Source organism: Oreochromis niloticus, linkage group LG17, assembly GCF_001858045.2.
Source record: "Oreochromis niloticus isolate F11D_XX linkage group LG17, O_niloticus_UMD_NMBU, whole genome shotgun sequence".
Classification (NCBI taxonomy): domain Eukaryota; kingdom Metazoa; phylum Chordata; class Actinopteri; order Cichliformes; family Cichlidae; genus Oreochromis; species Oreochromis niloticus.
Genome location: NC_031981.2, coordinates 15,908,171 through 15,935,113, shown reverse-complemented (window position 1 = coordinate 15,935,113; position 26,943 = coordinate 15,908,171). Strand labels below are relative to the sequence as shown.

The 26,943-nt window shown below is 40.4% G+C and overlaps 1 protein-coding gene across 11 annotated transcripts in view; it reads right to left on the bottom strand.

Moving 5' to 3' along the window:
* Positions 1-18,297, bottom strand: part of ppp1r12a (protein phosphatase 1, regulatory subunit 12A) — a 59,459-nt gene extending 41,162 nt beyond the window's left edge. For 5 of the 11 annotated variants that reach the window (XM_025899613.1, XM_025899614.1, XM_025899608.1 and 2 more), the window contains exon 1: positions 17,949-18,297. In XM_025899613.1, coding sequence (XP_025755398.1) covers positions 17,949-18,185 — 237 coding nt within the window. In that variant the 5' untranslated portion in view covers positions 18,186-18,297. The remainder of the gene's footprint in view (positions 1-17,948) is intronic. The other 6 variants (XM_025899612.1, XM_013275636.3, XM_025899607.1 and 3 more) reach the window with 2 other exon arrangements.
* Positions 18,298-26,943: the final 8,646 nt, after the last annotated feature.

Below are 26,943 nucleotides of genomic sequence, written 5' to 3'. Positions count from 1 at the left end.
TGTGTTGCCATGACAAAAAAGCCAAAGAGAGAACATGGGTTCAGGCCTTGCCGGGCTTTTGTAAGAAACATAAATAAATAGAGAAAGGACTTCATTTTAAAGCACGCGGGGGTTCGTTGGATAACCCTTCAAGGCAACACTTGCAGCAAACCGCTGAGAGAGACAACATCAAAAAACTAACGCTGAAAGGAGCATCTGTGGTGCCATCTTTCTTCTTTTTTAACCTCTTGCAGGCAGGACTTAACTGTTATTGAAGCAACTCTCAGGACCTTTTATGGTCAAGAAAAGCCTGTTGTGCAATTATGCCTTTGATATTTGCTACATTGTTTTTACGACATTTAGTACTTCCTGTAACACTTTCAACTTTGTTGTATATTACAACAATTTATATTTTTATTTACAGTTATTTTAATTTATTAGATTTTTTTATTTATTTATTTTTTCACAAGTGTATTTTTACTTCAACCATTTAAAGACATACTGTATTCAATTTTGAGCTACATGTTCTTGTTTAGACCTGTCCAGGGTGTACCCCGCCTCTCGCCCTATGACAGCTGGGATAGGCTCCAGCGCCCCCCGCGACCCTGAAAAGGATAAGCGGAAGCGAATGGATGGATGGATGGATGTTCTTGTTTAAGCTATTCATTAAGCATTTGTTGTGCTTAACTACATAACAAAGGACTCCCAACACTCTGGGATGAACAAAGTATATGTGCAGGTCCTACTGCCAATAATCATGCTCGAAAGACTTGGTGTGGTGATATGAAGTCATTCACCCAGAAGCGTAATGTGTTGTGCATGCATATTAAGGTTAGTCCTTGGTTTCTTTTTTCAGGAGTTTCTGTGAAACTGACTAGTTTTCACTAGAAGCGTTGTTAGACCTGGCTTGGCAGGAGTACTCCAGTACAATCTGATGTTCTGCTGTGACACCAATGGCTAACAATATAGTGACTCAGACAGAAATGCAGGGCTATGCACGTCTGTGCACAGGAAGAGCAAGGAAGTGGCAGGACTTAATTTCCTATTATCAGCATGAAGAGAAAAGCTACTAAGATTTATTTAAAAAACAAACCACACACACGGTGTATTTATAAGTGTCTAAATTACAATTCCTGCTGCACAAGGCCAACCTGGAGTCAACAGACGTCCTCTGGCCTGCCTGCTTTGCAATACAGTGGAGGAAACTGTGCAGATTAAACCTTTTGTACTCCTATGGTTGATTTCAAATGTGTCCACTGTCATTTTTTATTAATTGCAAACCTAAACTCATCATTTCCTTTCATGGATCCCACATTTACATTTTTAATTAAACTCACCATCTGACAAGTGTCATAATGACACTTTATAAGGAACAGTCTCCGGCCTGATACAGCAAAAGGGTACAGGGTATAGGCATTGCTCATCTATAAAAAAGGTAGGTCTATTATCTAGTGGGACATCTTTCAGAGAGCTCCAAGCTCAATTTAGCAGCACTCCACATCAAGGGGACACTTCAAGACCCCTCCCCTTCTTGACTTCCTTTAGTAGCACCCTCAGATGGCCGACTCGAGCACCCTGCAGAAAGCTGCTGTTGTGCCTTCTGCATAATTTACTGCTTGGAGTGCCAGGGAAGTCACTGGCACAGACTACCAGCCTATTATGTTGGCAGTTATTCTATACTGAATGACAGTGTCAATGGTGCACACCCACGGTAACACCTCTGACTGACAGTGATGTGTCTGGTGTTAAGAAAAGCCATCAACTGGTAAGACAGATGACGTCTACAACAGGAGAACTTGAACAATTCAAATAACCATAATACCCATTGAGTATCATTTTTAACCTTCAGATAATCAAGTGAGCAACTTGAGCAAACTGGCATATATACTTACACAAACAAACACCCCGCTGTGCATTTTTAAATCATAAGTTAATGGTTAGGAAACATTTTTATCAATCCATTTTTCCTTTAACTTTTGATAGTTGTTCACAGAAAGTGGTCTATTAGTGTGGCAAGTGCAATGAATAATGTGACATAAATATGTATGCTTCAACATTACACGCTTTGATTTTATTGTAATCGTCCACTTCCACACTAACAGACCTCAAAGATTTAGAGATATCTGGAAATACATGGGTTTTCAAATGTGAGCAACCACTTACCCAAATACTCTCTCCCGGGTACTGATTTCTGTGTTCAGTTGGTAGCTTTTAAAGGCAAGTTTAAAAAAAAAAAACCCAAACAAACCAAAAAAAGAAGAAACAAACAACAACAACAACAACAACAACAACACCACCACACAGCCAAGTACAGCATAAATATCTGGTGGAACAGATACCAAAATTCCTTTTTGCAAACAAATGATTGAAAATCATAGTTAAACACTTTTTGAATATCTGTCATGCTTAAATAACACAGTATGACAGATACAAAATTAACCAATTAAAAGAAAAGCATCCCTGTATAAAATACTAAAACTGCTTCAGAGTTGATGCAACATTAGCCAGCATTTGAAATGTGTAGAAGTAATACAAACATGTCATCAGCCATTTAACATATGTTGGCATCACCTAATCACACAGTGCTTATGGACTGCTGTATGCAATCACATGCAATACACAGCATGCAAGTCCCAAATGCTTCATGAAAACTTGCAGTACATCTGAATCACTTGTACTACTGACTAGTCCTGCCACATCTTTATAGATGGGTTACAGGGTGATAATTAAACAAATTTGCAGTAGATGTTAATATGCAAACAATAACATTCACTTGGTATGATTGTCCATTACTGCTTAGCTGTTTAGTTGCTTGTTATAGGAGCATTATCATGTAATTAGCACTTAAGGACATAATGTAAGGCCTCTATTACCCGATATCCACACTCAGTTAAGATATGAAATAATGTTGCCATGAGCATAATTTTAAATTTAATATGAATACATATGATCCATGAAGGGATCATTTTACTATAATCAGACACTGATCTAGCCATGCATATAAGGGAGAACTATTCCTTTATTTGCCGATGGCAGTGTGTTTCACAACTCAACAGTGGCATATCTGTTTAGGAACAATGTCCAGATTGCTCAGGATAAGTCACACCTTGCAGCCAGTTTTCATAGGGACTTTTCCCTATTTGCTTTTTTCCTGCTAATAAGAACTGCAACAGCAGTAAAACAGAAGATTATTATGCTGATTGTTGGGTAACTCTGTAAAAGGTTTAGTCCACAAAAGGCTTCAGTCACTCTCACTAGGACACGCTTTAAAAAGCAAAATTTACAAAAAAAAAAAAAAAAAAAAAAAAAAAAAAAAAAAAAAAAAAAAAAATCAGGTGAGAAAGAGCCCTGATAGCTTTCAAAATTTGTGTTAAAGTCATGGAAACAATAAAAGCTTAATAATATATCATTCCTTTCTTGATTAGGGAAAGATCAGCTTTCTCCTATATAAAGCAACACTATGTACAGTAAAGTAGCTTCAGCTGGAGCTCAAAGCCTGCCTTCCTTACTTTACTCCTCTCCCTCCCCCTTGAACAGCACAACTTCTCTCTGCTACCACCTAGCCAGTACGCAGCAAGGCCCTGGACTAACATACCAGTAGAGAAATTCCCAGATAAGTAATACTCCTAGCCTTGAGGGTTCAGGCATCAGCGCTCTGGCCACTCCTCATGGGCTACGTCACCAGCTCAGAGGCGCACAACCACTTCCACAAAAGGAATTCCTTCTTACCGCCTGCATGTAAGTATGAGAGCCCTATGTGTCTGCATTTGCATTTGTGTGTGTGTGTGAGACAGAGACAGCGGGACAGAGTAACATGCATCAACCCAGACAAAGAGTTGGGATGAATTTTAAAAATTAAACACACCGGAGAGCAAAAGAAAGAGATTATATGTGTTTTTAGGGAAAACTGGAGTAGGACATTTTATTTAATACGGCGGTATACATGTGAAAGTGTGTGTTTATGTCAGTGTGTATTTACGTCTGAGACAAAGAGCTTTCAGCTCCTGTGCTATTGGCAGGGTTCAGGAGGCCAGAGGGTTCAAGGGGGAGGGCTGAAGCGCTGCAGGGCGACCAGCTGGGTCCCTACACCAGATGAGCTCTGTCGGGAGCTGTAACTAGACTACACCACACACACACACACTTGCCTTCAGTGCTCTAACTGCTGCTGCTACTGAGGACAACCATATATGGCCCTGGGATTCCCATGGAAAGAGACCAGGATTGTGGAAGAGGGGGAAAAATGCCTGCAAGATTCTAACTGTATGCATCGCCTGGGCTTTTGCTCAGAAGCCTAAACAATAGCCTCACTTGAGAGCCAAGTTTGTTTCCATGTCAGGGGTCTAAAGGCGAGAGGGGGCAACGGGAGAGGAGAGGTAGAGGTCAGATAGCCATGGAGAGATGCGACCTCTGTTGATATTTCCATATAATAGAGCCTTTATGTGGATGCTTCTCCACAGACTGCCCAGTTGACTGAAGAGGCACTGAACCACATTACCACCCTTCCATGTAATGGTCCTTTGTCATCCTTCACGCCAACAAGCTCCAAACCTAAGAGGTTAAATGGAAAGGGTACATCTGCCTGGTAGGCATTTAATCTATTTGTATAAATATGGCTCACCAGAGTAACAGTAAAAAGAAAATAGCTACTACACAATTACACAGATAAGACTAAATTTATAGTGGAGTGGCTCAAAATGAGCTAAATATAGTCAAATATTATGTGGGTAGTTTTATTTTTGATTATTGAAGATACAAAAAAGTGAACTGAAGTACACAAGAAAACGTTCATAAAGTGGAAAAGCCCTTCTAGAAGCAACTCTTGCACCTCAGTGCAATTCAGTGATAACTCACATAATAAGTACATGTATAGCCTCTCCAATGAAATCTGATTTAAAAACTGGTTGAAAGGTTTTGGTGAGCGCCCTTAAAAAAAAAAAGATCTTACAGGCATCACAAACAGCATTTCTGCTTATCCCATAGGAGCACTGAGCAAAAGTCATGCTAGTCACATTATGGATACAAGCCAGGAAAGGGGGGGGAAAAAAAGAAAGAAAAAAAAAAAAATCCACCTATCTTTTTATGACAACGAATAGAGAGAAACATCCACCACTGCAAAGCTGAAACTCCAGTAAACCTCTACTGTGCACATGCACAGTGCAACAGTGGCTAATGTGTTTTCCTGTTGGCTCTACTGAGACATGGATTTCTACTGAAGATTCTTTCAGTGCCTTCTTCTTATATAATCTACGCTCAAGTGAGTCCCAAATTGCAAACTGATACACAGATCCAACAAAGCCTTCAGTCATCTATGAAACTATTTGAGAACATGTTGTAAGTGAAATTGTGAACTATGATAGTGTATATAGCAGTGTACATGTTTGCACATATGTCTGTGTTATGGGCTGGTGTCAGTGATAAAAGCACAGGGAGTGGAAGGAGCAAGCTCACTAGTGGAGCCTCAAAGAGGAAATGAGAAAAATAAACAGCCACTTCCTGTTCCTCTCTGGCCTGAAATCTCCAACACCCAGATCCCTCTGACCATCACCACCTCTAAGAGAACGGATGCATCCATTTTTACTCTCTTTCTAACACAAAAAGATCAACAGGACAGGAATGCTAATTTTAACTTAAACATCGCCATATTAATGATTAATAGTTAGTGAGAAGCTTCGTTAAACATGCATCCCATGCTGCTGATAAACGTGTGACAACACTACGCACTGTCACTAAATACAGAAAACATTTAATCACGCAACATGTGAGCATTTAGTGGACAATTTAAAATAACTGCATAGAGGTCTTTACCATCAAAATAAAGGCAATACATTTTTTCAAATGAACATGATCTCTTAAAAATACCCAGGATGTTTATACTGAGGATCATGAAATTATTGGCTCTTAGTGCCAAAACGTAATAAATTGTTGGTTCCCTACACAGCAGCTTGAGTGGTTTTGGGTCATTAATTATTAATTTTACAGTCTATTAACGTCACAGCTTGACTGGACTTAGTGACCTCACATTTATGCTCCATAAAACAAGGAAATAAAATTGAGTTTGAAGGCACTAATTAAGTTTTACCAAATCTTATTTTATAATCAGGCTTTTTGTTAAGCTAGCATGACTTTTGTGACTTCAAAGTATCACCCTCACTTGCATCATCATCATCATCATCAAGTGAAATTAATTTTTAAACAAATACTTTAACAAAAGGAGTTTAAAACAATGGGGGAGATTACATTTAATCCTGCTACATGTTTACCAACATTTAGTATTTTGCATCAGTAAAAGTCAATTCATTTTTCTTTACCAGGCACAACATTAATTCTTGTTTTCAGGGGGACAAAAGAAGAACATGAAAGAAATACGCCAAAACAAAGCATGAGCTCTGAGCATACACAGGGCCTATACTCGTATCTTGAATCACTATTACATTACTAGCCAAAGCACTTAGACTCTCAAGGTCCAGGCCCATTTACTGTCACTGACATTTAGCTGCAGGAAAAGTATGGCCTGCATGGGCTGATTCACAAGAACACAGCAAACAGCAGGTTCAGTCTATCTCATGGCCACATGGATCAGCATTAACAAGAAAAATCAATGTCACTCAAGTATAAAGGAGTACAGTTACACTTAATCAATATATTCTCCAAGTTTAATTTCTGATAACCTATTTCTAAGGTCCAGTGAGTTCCAGAGTTTAAGATGAATGAAAATGCAAAAGAGAAAAAAAAAAAAAGTTTTGTGATCATCAGTGTTACGATTAAAGGAGCTCTTGAGCCCGTCCGCAGGTTCTTAAGTTTGAGAATAGCAGTCTTATTAAAAAGCATCCAAAATTTAGCCTAATGGAGTTGGCGTCTTAATGGAGTTACATTTAAGACTGTCAGTTCAACTTTGTGTGTGTTTTGTCAATTTTTGAATCCATTAAATCACATTCATCAATAGTCAAATTGTAATAATGCAGGTGAACTAATGTGCATATAGCACTGAAGTCACATGATATTAGATATTCTGCTGAGCATGGGTTAATGTCCACACACCTGTGCAGGATGTAGTCATTTCTCCAATGGAGGGGTTATATGCCAGCTGACACAGCAGACACACAACTCTTTATAACTAAGGCAGAAGCACGCCTATTAGTTCGGCTATAATCGGCCTTACTTTCCAACATGTTTGTTTACAGCTTCCAATCAGAAAACAGGGAGGTTGCTGCTTTCTAGATGCTAAACAGCTGTTGTCATACATTAAGAAAATATGAATCAGTTACAAAGAGTAGCATTTCTGCACACAAGTGAAGGCAGCAACTTTGACTATTTAGTGGACATGAAATATGTTTTTATATAATACCTGGAAGCAACAATGAGTAATAATTGTGCCAAATAAAAGCACAAGGATGGCATGTCAAAGTCAGGTGCAGTCTAATGGGCCAATGGTTGTTTTCCCTTTGTTAGCTGAAGATGCAGCCATTTTGAGACTAAATGGAAAGAATGTAACCTCACCCTTACAGACAACAAATGGACATGCAGCCTCTGCCTTAATTGTACTCGCTGTTCTGTAAGACAATGAGGAATTCATAGTGTCTGAGTCCAGGTGTTTTCACTTCAAAAACAGCTCATAAAAAACACTCAGCGTGAGACGTGTGCCTGCCGCCAAGCAAACAACAGCGGGATCACTCCAAGACCACCTGGCTTAAGTAGAAAACGAGCACTATATGCCACAGGGTGGGAAAAAAAAGAAGAAAAAAAACACAACACCACAAGCTGAAGTCATCTCAAAAACATTTCACAGCAGCTAAATACTATACACATCTTGAAAAAGTGGGGGCAGACAGAAAAGCAAGTGGCGGTCATTAATCTGTTAAAGCACCTGACGAAATCCTTTACCAGTTCTGCAGTTGAGCTTGCATTTTATTTATCATCAACCTCTCAAACGGTTTCATGATACAGTGAAGGAGATGTGGTCTAATTTTAAGGGTGCTAAATAACCATCAAAGAAAGTGCAACACTGACCTCATCAAAACACTTAGAAAAAGCAGGCTGGTAAAAATAGCAACCTCTGGTTTGAGATCAGCATCTCATTTTCCTACATTGTTATAGAGCAGTGCTGCCAGCTTTCAGCAATGCAATAATTACAACTGGCTGAAAACTTAAGTGTGACATAAAATGTTTTGTTTGACACGAAATGCACTTTTGGGCAAGGTCACGGCAGCAATCCTCATACATGGCAGCAGGTTTACTCTGCTGAGGAATTCGATCCAGCAGAGTTACGACCCCAGGTGAACCAGTTGCAACCTGCAGCGATGCTCAACGAAAGCAAAGTCCCTCTGTTTCAGGTCCTATGGCGGGGAGGTCTCCGGCATCTCATCCCAGCAGTGTCAAACCCACACACTAGGGCTGGGCCATTTTATACCATTCACGGTAATACCGGTACAATGTTAGGCAACGATAAGAAAATGAAATATCGCGATAGAATATGGGTAAAACGCGCATGCGCAGTGCCTTTGTTTTCATACGCGCACGGCCGATTGTTGAGTGAAACGGATGAAACAGAATTGGTTTGTAAAAATGGTGCAACTTCAGTGATGTGGAACTGGTTTGGCGTTTGTCAGATACACAACAAAGCACATTTTTTTGTAGAACATGCAAGCAGGCCGTCGTTATTGCCGTATTTGTCGGACTAAGGTGCTCGTAAATCTGGGAGTAATCTTGGTCCTAAACTCCGTCCCCTTCAGGTCCCAAAGTCAAACGAACACACAGCATCACTGAGAGCTAAAAACTGTCTAAATTCTTTCATCTTTAATAAAACGATCAGCATTGCTGCTTTACCAGGTGTTTAACATCCAGGCATCCATGAAAACAGAATTTATTACATTTAACGGAGTTAGAAGTTAGCAGGAAGCTAGCGGAAGTTAGCTCGCTAGTTTCGCTAGTTACCTAAGCATGATATAGCATGTTCTGACTGAGAGATTTCTGAAAAAATTCAAACGTACTGCTCTGCTATCACTTCCAACGTTTGTAGGGTTACTGAAGTTGGGCTAGGTGGTATATAATGATGTGTTACGTGATCGCTAGCGACACAGCTATGTTAGCATAACATAAACAGTGAAGCTGGAGGATGAACGCTAACACTTTTCCACTCGATAAAAGTTAACGTGAGGGTTCCTGGTGGTTAGGGACAAATGCAATCGGCTGGCAGGATGCTGTAAACGGACCAAACTTCAGTCAGGAGAACAACTGAGATAATCCATCCACAATATGAGGGTTAGTCATTAATATATTGCAACAACATGGGAATAGAGCAGCTGTGATAGAATACAGCATTAATGAATCAATGGTACAGAAGTGGAGGAAGCAAGAAGAATGAGTTGAGTAAAGTTTGATTTATCTGACTGCTTTGTTTCTCCTTATGCGCCTTATAATCCCGTGCACCTTATGGTCCGAAAAATACATATCTGGCTTCTTTTTTCTTGGCACACTGCAGTTTAATGTTGCAAAGCACCTCTTTTTAACTTCAGTGGATATTATACATGGTTATCCTCAAGATATGTCAGCCCATTTCTACTGGAAATGCCTTTTGGTTAAACTTTCAGCAAGGAATTTACATTTGCACTGTTAAATTTTTTATATAGCTTTAATGCATAAACAAGCAGCTGTTTTTTTTTATAAGAGAAAAAAATGGATGGGTTTTTTTTTTTTTGCGCTAGTAAAGTTGTGGAGTTGTATTTTGTCTCACATCAATTATATCGTCAGTTATATCGTTATCGCAAATTTTCAAATATATATCGTGATAAATATTTTTGGCCATATCGCCCTGCTCTACCACACACACAAAAAAAAAAATCATCTGCCCTACAGTTCCTTCTTATAAAGGCCAAACAGTTTCATGCAAACTCAATGAGGTAATGCCTTATTAGATTTTCATTTAGGTTACAATGTTGGTCTTCAACGAACATGAAAACAAGATAACCAGGATAAAACGGTTACTTTTTAGCCTTCGTTTTTGCTACAAAGCTCTCATTTTTTCTTTTGTTTTAAAGAAAGCACACCTCTTCTCTTTATAGCAAGATGCTTTCGCCACTGTACTGAAAGTCCAAATGGAAAGAGCGTCAAGAAGATCAATCCATCCATGGTCAAGAAAATCCATGTGGAAATAAAAGCCATAAAAGCTTTCCATACATGAACCTGTGGAAAGGATCATTAACAGTTGCTGGCAGCTGCTTTTCATCTCCTAGAGTCGCCGGTTGTCTTCGCAAGTGAGCTTTATGGTAATATTAAAAAAAAAAATTAAAAAAAAAAAAAAAAAGCACAAGCTAGTCTGGGCCCAACTCCCTACCTGACAACCCCCTGCCTCCCTCCATTACCCCCTTATTTATCCCCTGCAGAAAGACAAGTCAAGTTTAACAAATGAATCAAGATTGACAACACAGTTTTTGCCATACTCGAGCAACCCTACATCACCGATTACAAGCAAACATCTACTCTGACTTGATATATTCATTAACTACAAATACTTTTCATGTCAATTCATGACATTTAGTTTTAAGCCAGACATGTTATCTCAACACAGTGTACACGGAAGTATCATAGACATGTCACAATCAGCAGATGACCTGGCGTGTTGCAAAGTGTTGGCGTGCAAACACCACAGGGACTTCCTGCTGATGATTATGGGGTTGGTAAAAAAGCTGAATGAAACAGCAAGGAGGGCCAGCTTGACAAGGAGAGACCTGCCAATTATACGCAAGTAAAATACGTTGCAGGACTCCAATATACACTCACATTCATCAAGTAGGCTGTCGTTACAATGGTGCTGCAGTGATTCATTCCAGAGTGGAATTCAGTTTTATACTTGCAGTTCTATGTCAAAGGTTAAATTGAGATTTCTCACCTGCGAACATACAGTATTATAAAGTTCAACACCTTTCATTGTGGTCAGGCACCACACTAATTCTTGTAATCTCTTTGATTCAAAGAGTGGCTACAGTTTACTCCCACAGTCCCTGTTTTGCTTTACGTAGTTAATAACTTAATGATGCAATTATATTTTGTCGGCTTTCTAAGACTGCAATGCTGTCAGAGAAGACAATCATTTATCAAATTTACGCAAAATGGCAATCAGAGGCTAAATAAGAGTATACGGTCTTTCATGTGGTCTGTACAGTGGGTTTTTCTTGTTTGATTTTAGACCAGGTTCTGAAATATTAAACAGCGATGTATAATTAGAAATTATACACAAATATAACTCTTATAGTGAGCAGCAATTAGGAATGAAGATTAGGAACAACAAGACACAGTCAAACATATTCAAAAATGGCAGTCTGAAGACTGTTTGGGCTGAACAAAGAACAATAAAACTAGACTGTCTACATTCATGTCCATGAATTATTAAATTAAAACGTAATGTATTCAGCATCATGTTAGAAATGCATGAGTGATTATGCAGCTCCTGCCAGTCTGCCCTTAAACCATAACAAAGAACCTCAAAGCCCCGTGCAACCTTTTACAAGAAAAGTGATCTGAAAGCAGACTTGTAAAATGGTCTGCAACTGCTGGGTATGAAGAACCTGTTTCAGCCTAAATACTGTGGCGTGTACACACACACACACACGTTTAATTAAGCTAGCATTCTAGAATGGGGTTTATTTATGATATTCTCATTACCCCAGTAACTCTTTAGCTAGAACTAGTTTTGTGAATGAGTTTAAGCAAACAAGCATCCCCTATACACATCAAAGTCCCTTTGTGCCATGTATTGTTACATGCCACACGCAAACCCTGCACTCACAAGATCCTGCTTCCTGTATATCCCAAGGCCATCTGTCGCACACAACAAATTAATGAATTAATTATCAAACAGTTGGACTTAAGTAATTTTGATTGTTGTCTTTAATATTCAAATCACACTGAAGGCTAGGTTTTTAACCAGTCAAGAAATATTAGCACACTCTAAAGCTACCTAAAAGCAAACGATATCCCTAGCACTCAAAAGGACCCCAGTCGTGTTGCTTTTGATGACCAGGTATCTGTCGATGCATTTGAAACGCTTCACATACTGTACCAAATCTTAACAGACTTCCTACTTAAAATTACATGCAAAGGTTTTGCTTTGTCATCTGTGCTTATTTTCCTAAAGCTTTTAGACCACACGCTATACAGCCCCTCCAAAACCCCACAATATGCTTAAGTACTCACAGCACTGTGCATTCCAGCTTATCACCAAAATATGTAATCCTAGGTAGTCTTTATCTAACAGCCATCAGATCTGGAGGTTATTATGCAGGCAGATCATCTAGCTGGGCTTATTTGAGGATTACGAGCCTCTTAGTAAGTCACTAGTCTGGACCTTTATCGTGTGGACTACCAGAAAAGGGAAGATCTTTAATGCAGAAATTGACATTTAAGGTTTCTACAGGCCTGATACACAATCAGGAATCAAGTAGACCAATAACCAATATAGATTTCCCATTTAAAAAGTGCATTATTTGGGCATTTTTGTGTAACAGGTAAACTATGCATGCTTGTCAGAAATGAAGCTACTGTCTTAGATATGGAAGTTCAACAAGAAGACTATGATGTTTATTGCACCTTTAACAATAGCAGCATAGCTCCACTAGCTCACGATAGGTGCTTGAGACTGAATGCGCTACTCTGTGCTTGATGCAGATAAGCTTTCAGTTGTGATGTGCAAAGTTGTGCAGGTAGGACATCAGACCAGAGAATGGGGACGGCATCAGAGCCAAATCAGCACATTTTTAAAATAAATTTGAGTCAAAAACAGTCTACAGAAAAACAAGTCAACTGTGGGCCCAGATATTTAGATTATGTCATCCTAGACCTCTCCAAATGAGATGACGGGGTGTCCCTTCTTCTTCCAAAAAGACAGAAGGCCTAGGTTCTATAACAGATTAACATGCTGTGTTTATCAGGAGGACAGCAATGTATCAAAGGCATTTTTTGTCCTCCTCTCATTGGCCAACTGCAAGCCTCAGGCACAGCTGAGAATCTCATGTTTGAGACTGCAGCGAGATCCACGGCAATTATGTAATGTGTTAAAATGACTGATGCTGCTCTGGATGAAAAGAAATGCAGCCACCTCACATTATCATCATCTTCCACTACATAGTCTGAAACTGTTCCATTACAGATCCATGAGCCTGACTATTCCAAACTGCTAAGCACCGCCAGAGAGTCTCTCTCTGTTCAGTCTGTTATGCAACTCCCACTCTGTCCATGCAAATCCACCAACACAAGTGACTAGCAACCCTCGAGTCGTCATGGAGACGAGGCAAGATAATGTTCATAGACTTTAGGGCAATAATGAGGGTGTGTAATGTCAACAGAGCATGGGCATTGTAGTGTCCAGCTCTCACATGTTAAGCTGAGCTGAATCCTGTCACCTCGGTCTTAGGGAGGGGGGGATCAGAGACCCTGAGCGCTAAAGAAAAAGTTCAGGTGTAGGTCAGTGGGTAGATTTTCTTGTGTGAAGCGACAAGCCCCTCCACTCTAATTGCTTCGGTGGAGCTCAGTGAGGAACAGTCAGCTGGGCTTTGGCATTGTATAGGGAAAGTCAAGCCAGAGAGGGAATGACTGAAGGGGAGGGGTTTAGGTGACAGCTGAGGAATGTCTTCTCTGCTCCCTCTTTGCTATGGTTTCCAGCGGCCGTCATGTGAGGAATGCACGGGCTAGAACGACAGGACTTGGAATGCGACAGCTCTGGGACGAGTTTAGCCAATGTGATCTGGAATCTCTGCTTGTCCAAGGGATCCCTAGTTCACTATCGAAATACTAAAGTTTCTCTAATAGCGGCTTAGACTAGAGTGCTAAATATCTGTACCCACCAAGGTCCTTGAGGTGAAACAGGACAAAAATATTGACAATGTGAGAAATTGAAGAACCAGTCTTAAATCTCTGGAACAACTCAAAGACTCAGAAGAGTTACCCAAATAATATCAAGCATGTCTGATATTTAGGTTTACGATTGTGTCTTCAGGAAGAGTGAATGAATGAACCTCAAATGAAGCTAATGCCTATACACTTCAAGTAGCACAGCAAGTATCACTGACACTCTAGCCCTTAAGGCTAATGTTATCTAGAACACTAGTATTTAGAAATACTACTGAGTTCTCACTGAAGAACAACAACCCATGCTGGTCTTGTCTCAGCAACCATTTTCTCAAATTCAGTCAGGCTTCTTATTTTGTTTTGTTTTCCAGTGCAAAGCATTGCCAACACCCCAGCAAGCTGTTGCAACAAAGTCTCCATTTGTTTACATCTGCATGAGGTGGTATATCGCTTTCTCCAGCATGGTAATCGCAATAAGCGTTGCATAAATATTTTTAAATCTTGCAAAATGTGCATATTTGAGGTTTGTGAGAATAAAATATGTGACGTTGGTCCTTATGTTTGTGTTACAACTGAACTTCAAAGTCCACTGGACTGAGCCTGGCAACAGTGTGACTTTTCACCTTGGTGCTCTTGCTTGTACACAGTCATAGTGACATCATTGATCATCGTCATCACTGGTCAAGCATCACCTTACACACGCCTTAAGAGGTCTGCAAAAAGACATTGACGTGTTTACAGGTTCATCAGCAACAGGTCATTTTTAAAGAAACAAGGTTCATGACGGTTCATGACTCACAGAGACGACCTCTTGCCTAAATGTGGGATTATACTAGAGCTGAACTACAAAGCAAAGCTACAGACTGAGTCATACCCAAACTTAGTATCATCTACTGAAACCCAGTTAGAGGAACTTGTGTTGGCTGCACCGGTCACCAGTGATCGAGTCCTCATGCAGCAACATGGCACATTTCATAACAAAGATAGAGGTCACTCATTCACCAGGATAGATATTCTCTGGAGGGATTTTTTTTTTTGGTCTGTCTAAAATTCAACAAGAAAAGCCACACAAAGACATTAAGACAAAAGAGGCTACTGACTGTTCAGCTCATCTTCAAGAAAATTAACAGCAGTTTAACCTGGGATTCACCCTTTAATCACAAATCCCTCCATCACCCCTCGGTAAAACACCAAACCTAGAGATCACATGGCCTTTAACACACACACAGAGCAGCCCCTCGTCTCCAGAGATGGTTATGTCCGGAGAGCGGCACTTCAAATTCTTTCCTCACTCAAGCTCATCTCTGGACATCAGCCCAAAAAAAGGCAACGTTTCCACCCAATGAGTTTGCATGGAGGGGCTCATGCTAATTCCAGATTTCATTAAAGCAGACTACGAGCTTGAAGAAAGGTTAATTTACCAGCAGGATTAATTAATGCAAAAAAAAACTATTCACATACATGAAATCACATACGGATAAAGCTGATGACCCATGCCTTAAAACCTGCTTTTAAAACTTTTAATCTGTGCAGTGGCGTAAGTCTTGGAGAACAAACACACCATGGGAGCAAGGTGGTGCATAAAGCAGTGCTCATAATTACTAAGACGAGACATGTGGACATGAGTAATGAAGTGACATCACAGGAGATCTATGCAAGTATAAAACATTTAATGTGAATAGTTTTGTACATCCTTACATCATGTAAACACTATCCACACTAGTGCAAACAAGATAAACAAATGCTCGTTTCCACCAGCATTATCCTTTATTTCTTCAAATTAAAATACTGATATCCAGGATGCAATATGCAGGGAGAGAAAAATAAAAAAAATATATAGAGGGGCAACCACCGTTTCCCTCTTCAGAGGATGTTAGCTTCATAGCTTTAATGATTAATTTGAAATAACCCCAAATGTAAAACACATCACCCTCTTTTACCCGAATCCATAAAGTCTCTGTAAAGGGAAGGAGACTTCATTTTCTGAGATCAGCAGCACACTTTCCAGTTTGAGTGTTAATAAATATGTGGAAATTATCTGACTCTGTAATATGTTCGACAGCATGTTCTAACTTGTGAACGAAGATCAGGTTAAGGTTGATCTTTTTAAACAAAATGCTTCTACCCCTCTCCATCAGCCTATCACAGCAGCTGCGCCATCATGCAAAAGGCGACAAACGACTGCAGGATGTTGCAGAGAACAGTCCTGGTGCCGAGCCGCAACTCAACAAGAAGAAAGAAGAAAAGAAGAAGCTGCACAAATCACCTTTGGAGAGACCTCAGATGTCAACACAGAGGCAACTGGTTGGCACACAATATTTCTGAGGTTTTTCTGCAACTCTCTGGACCCAGAGATCCAACGTTACAGTTTGGCTTAATGAAAAGCTGGAATGGAATAGATCCTGATCATCTCACCCCAGCAGCCTCACAAGCACTGAAAGTGAGATCAGTTTCTGATTGGACTGATGTTTGCACTGTTGACTGTTTCAAGACACTGCAAAAATCCTGGAAAGGGGGGGGGGATAAAAGTTTATTTTCCAGTGGGAATGACAAATTATTTATCAGAGGCAGAAACATGCAGTCCAGAAAGGGGAAATCCCCCAAACCCTTCACCCTGCTTATTTCCACCAAATAGTAAAACACTTAACTGCAATGTTCTTGGTACAAAATAAGCAAGATTTCTTTATGAAAATGTCACTGTAAAAGCTAACAGTATACCCGTAATCATTTGATCCATTAAGCACAAACTGAAAAACATGTTATTAAATCCTATTGTTTTTAAAATAAGTGTACTTGTTTAATGGTAAAAGCTACATCTGAAGCAACAGAAACAAATTCATAAATTACACGATCAGGTTCTTTGTTATTTAAGTTTTAATTCTAGTCTAGCTTTTGCACACCTCACTGGACTTAACCTGGTCACAACTTTATGTAAGCTTACTGCACCAACAAGCAACCCACTTCCATCACTGGATCCATGGTGGTTTATAAAGCTTTCAAATCAGGCTTTTAACCCATTTGGACTGAAACTACCTCATACCGCCTAAAACCCATCAAGATGAGGTGCCATTTTCAGTTTATCGGCTGTGGAAGTACTGATGCTAGTCAAAGTAGCTACCCCAGTTAGCGGGCAAATGACTAGCTTGGCACGGCTAACATCCCGGTGTAGCAAAAGCGCTAACGACACAGCCGTTTCCGATTAACTATACACAAAACAGCATAAAATTATGAGGCCCATAATTTACCGCTGACGCCGTTTCTCCGGTCAGTTAATGAATGAATTAACTTCAGCTAAAGCCCCACACAGCTAACGACATTTATCTTAGCATGCTAAAGTACGTTAGCAGACAATCCGCTGGGCTAATACTGCGCTGTTACCATTCACTCTTTCCTGGCAATTAAACTAATATGCCCAATATTTATGAGGGGATGCATTTTTTAAGTTAGAGTGACAAGCAATCATTGTTTTGCAATCGTAACATTAGCCTGTATCTGAATGACGTTGTATCTGAAGCTAGTTAGCGAGGTAGCTTCTGCTTCCTCTCCAGAGAGTAGCCACAGTCGGGGAGGGTTTATCAACAAAACGACTTTTACTGCTAACCAGGTAGCAGCCATCTATTGCTGGGTTCATTCTGCATGAACATCATTTATATTAAGCTCCAAACACACTAAGTAGGATCCGAAAATAATCAATGGACCACACAGACACTAGGTGCTTGTCTGGCTTGATTGCATTTACAACATAAAACCGAGCCAATGTTTCAACCCGAAAAATGCAGCAGTACTGCAATTAGACTGCACCTACAGACTCAGGCTAGTTTATGGAGGCATGAAGTAGAATTAGCCCTGGAAATTAGGTGTTTGACTTTGCTGCTTCTTGCCACTTATACTCAGGCAAGTGTATGCATAGTTAGCGCGGTTTACCAATTAAACAGCCTCAGGAGGAAGCCAACGGGTTCATCCCTTCTCTGCTTCGAGAAGGACGAGTATGCTAGGTAGGTAAACAACGGGATGAGAATGGCTTCCATTTGACAGGTGTACCAGGGTAAGCTTTTGCTAGCAGCCAGTCGATATTTATGTCTAATGGTACCAGCTGCTGACATAAACACACACGGCAGGCCAACACAAACCTGGTGGAGGGCGGTGAGACCGTCTACATTGGCGTAGTTGATGTCAGCGCCCCGGTCAAGCATTCGGAGCACCTCCTCGGTATCGCCGCTCGAACAGGCGGCCAGAAACACGGCGCCATCATCGAACTTCACCTTCGTCTTTTTCTTTTTCAAAACAGGAGGCTCCTGGTCCGTTTCCGAGCCAAGCCATCGCTTTAACTGTTCATTCCGCTTCTGCTTGGCGTCCGCCATCTTCATCCCCCTCCTGTCTCGGGCTTCTTATCTTTCGCCGAGAGAGGATATACTTTATAGTGCCACTATCCCACAGCGCAGTGGGGCGTGGGAAGGGAGGGCTGGGGAGGAGGGGGAACTGAGAGTGAGAGAGAGAGAGAGAGAGAGAGAGCGCGTCTGGATTGTTTCCCGTAACCTCGCGAGATCTGAAGCCCAGGAACTGCAGTATAACGTCATCATCAGCGGATTATAAGGGAGAGTGAGTGAGTGAGCGAGCAGGGTAATCCTTATCGACTGTGCACACCAAATAAGACAAGATTACTTAAAAATATTGCATAACCTTCTGCGGGTTCACAAAAAAATTCTAAGAGAGGCTCTCTAACGTGCAGTAGCTAATATTTTTTGACCGCCTCTAGGCTACTGTTTGCTGTGATATAGCTGGGAACACAGAAGTGATGTAAAACCACATGTCAGTGAATGTATCTGCAGTAGAAAACAGTGTTATCTGTAAGAACAACCAAATCTTCCCACCTTCTCTGTGGGTGAAGGAAAGGAAAAGGAGGTCTGGATCAGGGACGTTTCCAGGATTTTTTCAATGGGGTGGCACGTGCACCCACAACACCTTGCTTTTGTCAATCCATCATAGACATAAGACATAATCTCTCCAGTGTGTCCCGTCCTTTTTTTTAGCAATCATATCAATTAACTTGTGATTTACAGACGTCACCCCTGTCTTTTCAGTTGAGGAAGCAGAAAGCATTTTATTATGCTATCTAAACAAACATACTCTTTGCAGATGTTTTCCACGTCTTGTGGGTGGTTCTTTTAAAGCATTTTGTGCTAAAGGTACATCGCAAGGCGAGCCAAAACGTTCAGGCACACCTGTATTCTCATTATACTCAGAAAAGAGCATGTATCTCATCTGAAATACCGTCAGATCTCCTTTAAATGCATAATATACTGTATATTTAAATATTTAATGTCAGATGAATTTAATTAGCTCTTTTGCCACACAAGAAAGCAACAGTTCTTGGCCACCTACACATTACACTTTTAGGAACTGCCTCTCCTTGGAAACCTATGAATACCACAAATTTCTTGGTGCACAGCTTTTGTGCTAATATTAATGCCACAGGAGGTATGCAACTCTGCACTATGCGCCAGAGCACTTGTAACTTCACAGCTGCTATGATACCTTAACGCTTTGACTTTTTACTGATATGACTTATACTTGATCACACAAAATTCAGTAAATCTTTGTAATGACCTATTCTTGCACAAATGTTGTAAAAGCAGTCAGAATTGCTTTATACACCTGTGGCAATGGGACTGAGCACATCTGAATTCGAAAGAGGTGTGGCCCAGTACGTGTGTCCATATAGAGTAGTTGCACAACCAGATGAATGACCTGTTTTTAGCTCCAAAACGACATACAAGGTACTTTCCAAACTGTAACCTCCACAGAGCCATCTGTTCCAACGTCAGTGCCCTTCTCCATCATGCTGGTTACTGCTATTGCTGCAGAAGCGCTAAACTACAGCTAACCAAATAATTAACTTCAGCTTGTGCTGCAATAACTTACATCGCAGCTTTATGGCATCATGGGTGTTTACTTTTTCATTACCAAACTTTCTGACTTGATTTAATTAATGGTTGTAGAATCAGCTCAGAGGGCTCAATTCACATTTTTAGGCAGGTCTGGACCCCTAAAACCCATCAATAATGGAGAGGGCAAATGGCATTGTAGTTATCATTTTTTAGCATTGCCAATTGGTGACTATGTAACGAAGTTGCTCTGTGGCTGATGGAGGCTGTTGCATGAAAATCAAAGAATATCATAAATACATTGTATTCTAGTAGCATCACTATGAAGTTATAGCAGAGTCTTGGGTCTGTTATTTATTTTTGTCCTTTATTTATGCTGAATTAGTGCTGATTGAGTCTTTTTATGTTGTCTTACAATCAGCGGCAACTCAAATGAACCATCAGTTTTACAAAAGTCATGTTTTGTTTTTCATTTCAGGAAGTGAAATGATTTTATTGTTCGAATTAAACAGACTGTCTCAGTGGAGGTGTTTCCCCTTTCTTCTGGGTGGTTCTTTCAAAACATTTGGTGCCAAAGCCACACTAAAGGGCGTGGATAGATTTAAGGCACACCTGTATTCTTATCTGCAGTTATCTGCACATCATGTAAAATATCATCACTTCTGTATGTATACTGATACAGTCACTTCATCCATTTATTACCCCTTTGTGCAACTGTGGTAATAACATTTGGCTGACACAAAATCTCTCCATAGCTGGTAATTATATACTGCCGGGAAGCTTTATCTATAATATTACAGTATAATATTAATACATTAGCAGCTTACTACTACTACTAATAATAATAATATAAAGAAAAAAAATGTAACATACTCTCAGCAATAACCCTGCTGGAATAAGGAACTTGCCTTAGTATTATATAACTGGACAGCTCAAACAGACAGTCGAGAACATCGACTGTATCCCAACCAAATTTATGCTGAGGTATAAAATTATCAGGATTGATAGAAACAACATGGCTGCTAACAAACAGAGAGTAGCGTCCCAGTGGAAAGCATTTGTGCCCTTTAGCGTATAAGTGGTACAATAAAGGTGCTTTATTTTTGTATTTTTGAAAGACATTTTGAAATTGGGAAAGTAAGGAAAAACACAGGAAAATCATGTCGTTGAATCAAGGCAGCCTACAAAGGCAAATTCATGCATTTAGATGCACGCGCTCACTTATATGTCCCACTGTATGCCACCCTGTAAATCTGCTACCTACACCGACTCAGAGTTTTTCCTGTGCTCCATCCAGCACCCCATATGCTTCTGCACTTTATTTTTTAGTGGATCGATTTACAACATTTTCCATCTTCATATGTATTTCCCTCTGCCAAAGACCTTTACCCTGTCTTAAAAACAGTTTTAATTACTTTTTTTCTTTGTGTCACACTGTGACTCTCTTCAGTTTATGTATTTGTGTACAAAGATCTTTTTTTGTTTTTGTTTTAAATGCTTCATTATCATCGTTTTGGTTCAAATGAACTTTTACAGATGTGGCTATTTTCATTTCAGGAAGTGGAAGGAATTTTGTCATGCTAACTAAACAAACTCTCATTTGGCGGTATTTCCCCTTTCTTCCACCCAGATTCACGAAACGGCTTTTCCAACTATGTAACGCGTTTAGTTTCCATGTCATAAAAAAGACATCGCTCCCCAAAGGGAAATGGAAGCCGTCTTATTACAGAGTACCTGCGATGATTTGATGGCGAACACTTGAAGTGTTAGTAGACTTAAGCACCAGGGTGGTCCAGTTCAATCTGGAGTGAAAACAGGGTGGTACATAAAGTGCATGTGATTTTTGTTTTGTTTTTTTTGTTTTTTGGCACCCTCATGAGTTATTGTTGGCAGACATTCATGTGTACTCAGCAGGGGGTGCGGTGTTGCCGTCAAGTTGTAGGTATGAAGCATGCAGTCGCTCTTGTTTTCTTTACAGCAGGGTGTCACTTAATGATGGTTTTTTTCTGTTTAAAGACATTAAAAATGAGAAAGGTAATCTCTGTGCGTAATTTGGTGCCCCCCTCCAACTGAACTTGAAGTTGACATCCTGAATAACAAGCTGTTCAAGCAAAATCATGAACCAAAACATTTATACAACTGCCACCATGAGCCATTGTGTGGCGTGTGTACACATAAACCCAATATTATTTCATTTCAGAAGCATTTACTGCCTAAAAGCACAGTAAACTGGACTTAGAAGACACTCAGCTCGGCTGTTACACAAATGTCATGGGAAATCTGCACGGTTCTAATGAGTCAGAGCGATATGGAACACCAACAACGTCAGCGTCAGGAAGTTGCTGGCCAGTGGCTTCAGTGTGCTGATACCAGGAGGGCTGCAGGGAAAGTGATGTGCAAGCTGCTGTTTGGCAGGGAGAGTCGACCTCACAGTGACTGACAGAACAAGGCGAGCGCTGTGGGTCACTTCCAGCTCTGAATGTAATAAGAGAGTCTCGTGTGTAGGTGTTTGTGTATCTGTGTGATACATCAGCGAGTTTATGAGCTGCAGACAGCACAAACAGCAAAAAAATGTGCTTACTTGGAGGTTTTGGTTCAGTTGCTTGAAAAGATTGTTTCGTAAGATTATTTTTTCCAGTCCCTGTCAACATATGAACACCAGGCTCTGAATATGTGACGGGGTGGAGTCCGCATGTTCTCCAGGTTCCCCCTCACACTCAGAAATATACATGTTAGCTTAACTGGCAATTCTAAGTTGGTCATAGGTGTGGATGGCATCCTGTCTCTATGTTAGCCCTGTGATAGACTGGCAATCTGTCCAGGGTGTACTCATGACAGCTGGGCTAGGTCCCAGCTACTACTTACTACTACGACTAAAATGGATGTAGGTTTGGTTGTGTTTCATTTCTGCTGCGTCCGATCTTGCCAAACATGTTTAAATTTGTATTGAAACCAAAACAATGGAAAAGCATCAATGGATTTGAATATTCCTTATAAGTGCCATGCATCTGACTGCTACAGTCTACTTTTTTTTTTCTTTTTTCCATGTAGGGAAATGTATTTAATGAGTATTGTGAACTGAAAATGTCTAAAATGTGTGAAAATGATGAAATAATAATAGGATTCCTCTTTTGTGCTGCTTTGCTAGCTCCTCGCTGTAGCCAGTGCCGGTCGTTCACGGATATTCCTGCCATTAGTCTCTTTTTTATTTACAGTCTACTTAAAGTCTACAGTGTCAGCTACACTGTTATGTAAGAGGGGCCCCATGTCGCGCTGAAGGCCTAGAAACTGTCCAATGTATATCCACATCCTTAACTTAACACCAGTCAAATATCTTGAATGCATCCTGTTTATGTATCCTACTATACCCCCTCCCTCCCAGCAGCTGTATTTATCTCAGTAATGCCAGTGACACAGAGCGCTTATTGACTAACAGTAAAATGACTTTTGCCACAGTGTCGGCTGATCATAATTAATGGGATGTGAGAGGAGTCGTCATCAAATCCTTTAGTGAGACAAAAATCATTTGTCAGCATTACCTTTCACATGCAGATGTGACTAAGAGGGCTGTCTCATTGTATATTTGCCAGGCAAACTCTTGTCTTTCATTACTCTTCACTTTGATCTCCTATGACTGTTTGCTTCTGTTTCTGCTCCTTGAGGGGATAAAACTGTCTGGGAGTGATTCAAGTGTATTGATGCCACAAAATTACAATGGTGCACTCTCACTGTTTGTCTCTGGCCACTGAGACGTGCGTGATTAAAACCCGGCGACGGACCTCAAAGTTGTGTCAGTGTAGGCGTGTTCCAAGCATCACGACACCAGCGTCAGGGCCCTCTGCATCTATGACTTATCCCTGAGAGGAAGCGCTTGTTTACCGCTTTAACTGAGTATTTCCGCTGGAACCGTTTGTGGTTTGTGGAAACAGATGAGGTGTGCAAGTCAAGTGTCCTGGAAAGACAGCTGGAGAGGTTGACGAGGGTTGTTTACCTGAGCGTGTGCCTCTTTAAGTGTGTATGTATTTATATGTTACTGGACAGGCTGCGTTGGATGTTATCCAGCCTGATGTCAACCATACAGTATTCTAAAGGTTCCTACAGTTCCTATAATAATTCCCGTGTACACTAGAGCAACATGCTCATATAAACACACAAACACAAAGATTTATGGAGAAGATTGATTTGAGTCTTTCTCTCAGGCTGTTAAATTTACATGTACAAGGATACGCTCATGCTACATAATTGTTTGGCCTGTTTTTGCTGCTGGCTGTGAAATTAAAATTAAAATTTATGCACTGGGGTGCGTAAATGCTTGTTGACTTCTAGGCAATGTGATTGTGTCATAATATCTGATACAACTAAGGTTGTTCAACTCCTGATGGTTTAGGAAGAATTCACAACCAAAGAAATAATTGTTGCAAGATTATGTACGGATGCTTGCCTCCCTGTCTGTTTTTTATAACTGTGCAAGAATTTACATTACAATGCACCAGCTATGCATGTGCCCCAGGCAGCAGACTTCAAGTGGACTTTGGCTGCTCCCTTATTCACAAGGGGTTGCTAGGGCAAATAGGTCTGCATGTTTTGATTTAGCAGATTTTTATACCAGATACACTTCCTGACTGATTTGTGTCTCACTCCAAGATCAAACAGTATGAAGCCACACAAGTGGATTTCAAATAAGTATAACAGGAATGACTGCTTGACCATCAGGTCTTTTGCTATCTGTGTGTGTCTGTAATGGAGTTTATTCCAGGTTAGCCAGCACCTCGCTGGCTTAGCTTAACATAAAGACAGAAAGAAAACAAAGAAACAACCGGCAGTAGCTCTGCCTCTATCAAGCCTTAGAGGTGCTTCCAAGAAAATTTAATATGTGTTATTTGTTATGTGTCCTAAAAAAGGTTAAAATATCAATACTACAGTCTAAATATCAGGAGAGCAAATCAATATGCTTTCAGATGTGTGGCTACATGTTGGTGTAGCTAAGCTAATCTGCTGCTAGCTATAGCAGAACGCTATGATACAGTTGATAAGAAAGCACAATGCTATCTATTCCTTAAACTAAACTTATTCTTCTCTGGTGAACTTCCATTTGATATTTTGTGTTTACATTTCAGGCCAAATGTTTCTTTTCTTTTTTTCTTTTTAAATATATGCTTACTTTAGTATAAGCATCCATGATAGCATGTGAAGATACATTAGTGTGCATAGTACATATGTGAAGGCCTCATTAATACTGAAAGATTTTTGATCAGTATTCAGACTTCTTTCTCACAAAAAGGCCACACCTAGCAAAACAATGCCTAACCACATCCTGCATGCCTTACAACAGTCAGGTGCCATAATCAGATTCTGGGTGCTAAAGTGACCCGCCCGGTGCGCTAACCTGTTACTAAGTGTAAACATTTAGCACATTATGAAGTGAAAAATATGATGGAGGCAGCCCAGAACTCTTACTTCAAGGAAGAAAAGGAAAACATTTTACTTTTAACACTACTTACATCATTTGGTTGCCAAGGTGTCCAATGGCTTGCAAAGTGTTGCTAACAAAAGAGATGATTCTCCACAGTCACTGATATTTTAAATGAGCTGGTGGCAGTAAATTCTTTTCTGGAAACTGAACTGTAAAAAGAAACTTAAAATAAGACCACTTGTCACTGGTGTCAATTCAGACTAGAAGTGACTGATAAATGAATGAGTCAATGAGATTAGACATGGAAAATCCTGTTTTTTTTATTGCACATAGAGTAACTGTAACCAGTCATATCTACCAGCATGTCAGTGCAGGTGACCTAGACAAGCAGCACTCACTGAGTGGTGTCTGGTGAAGTGTGGACATCTCAGCCCCATCTGAGAAAAGCCAGATGTAATGCTCCTATGCTCGTATGTCACCCAGAGCATGTTGTTGGCGCCTGCAATACTAACACACTCATCTCCTTTCCCAACTTGTGGGAAGACAGCAGCTTTATCGAGTAGATAGAAACAGTCATGCTTTGATGTTATCCTAAGACGCCTAAAATAGGATGTTGAGGAAGACTGATAGTGCTTGCTCAGCTCTTCAGATGCAATTAGTCACCGGTGGATGAAAAAGCTTGTCCTAACCTGTGGAATAAGAAGAGAGTGCCGAGCTCAATGGACAGTGAAAGGTCTGATTATATTGAAATCCAAAAATAGTTTTCTTTGAAAAGTTTTTAGGCAACGACTGGACTGGACCCAGCACTTTACTGCATGTCAGCTATGTGTAGAACTTCACCTTCCCATCCAGTGTCACAGTGGGGGCTTCAACTGTCAGAGTATTTACAGGCAGAGCAAAATGAGATCACATGCTCAGTTCAAGGCCAGTCATGTCAGACAGTGAAGTGGATGAACAGGAAGCAACTGGCAGCAAAACGAAGTGAGAGAAAAGGCAGATGAGTGAAAGGCAGGTGGGGTCACAGGGCGAGGGGCGGAGGAGTGCATATTATTTCAAACCATTCTCATTAAGACAAATAATATTAGCGACTTGAACTGGCCAGTGGTCACATGGTGTGACCTTACACTCAGCTGTGAATGCTGCTTGTTTGTGCATGAAATAAAGCAACATGATATATACTTCTTATCTTTTAGCAATTAAAATGACTTAGTGGGGTCATTTTATATTATAATTGCACTGTATTTTATACCCTTACTGCTTCATAGCAATTAAGAGGAGCAGCCTGGTGCTGCTAACCAAATGCACTTGATTAACTGACCATCAGCAAGCGTGACTAACTCTATAAAAGCAGAGGTTTTGGCAGTTTGCTCCAAGTCTGCAGCATTAAGGTGTGTGTTATCAGAATGGCATAATATTCCCAGAAGTGGACATCCCTGCAAATCCCCCCCAGAGCCAGCCAATGCAAAAAGAAACTACAAAAAATCCAAGAGCTACATATCACATTCTATAGGCCTCAGTTAGCATTTAACAATTCAACAGGAAATGTCAAAGTTCATGACATTACAATTAGAAAAAGACTGAACAAGTTTGGCTTGTTTGGATGCATTGCCAAGAGAATGCCTCTTCTCTCTAAAATGAAAATAGCAACACGACTTACGTTTGCAAAGTTGTATCTGAAAGAAACCACAAGACTTCTGGAATAATGTCTTTTGAACAGACGAGACCGGAGTCGAGATGTTTGGCCATAACGCACAGTGACCTGCGTGCCAAAAACCGAACACAGCACATGAGCACAAACGCCTCATAGCAACTGGGCGCCTTGTAGTC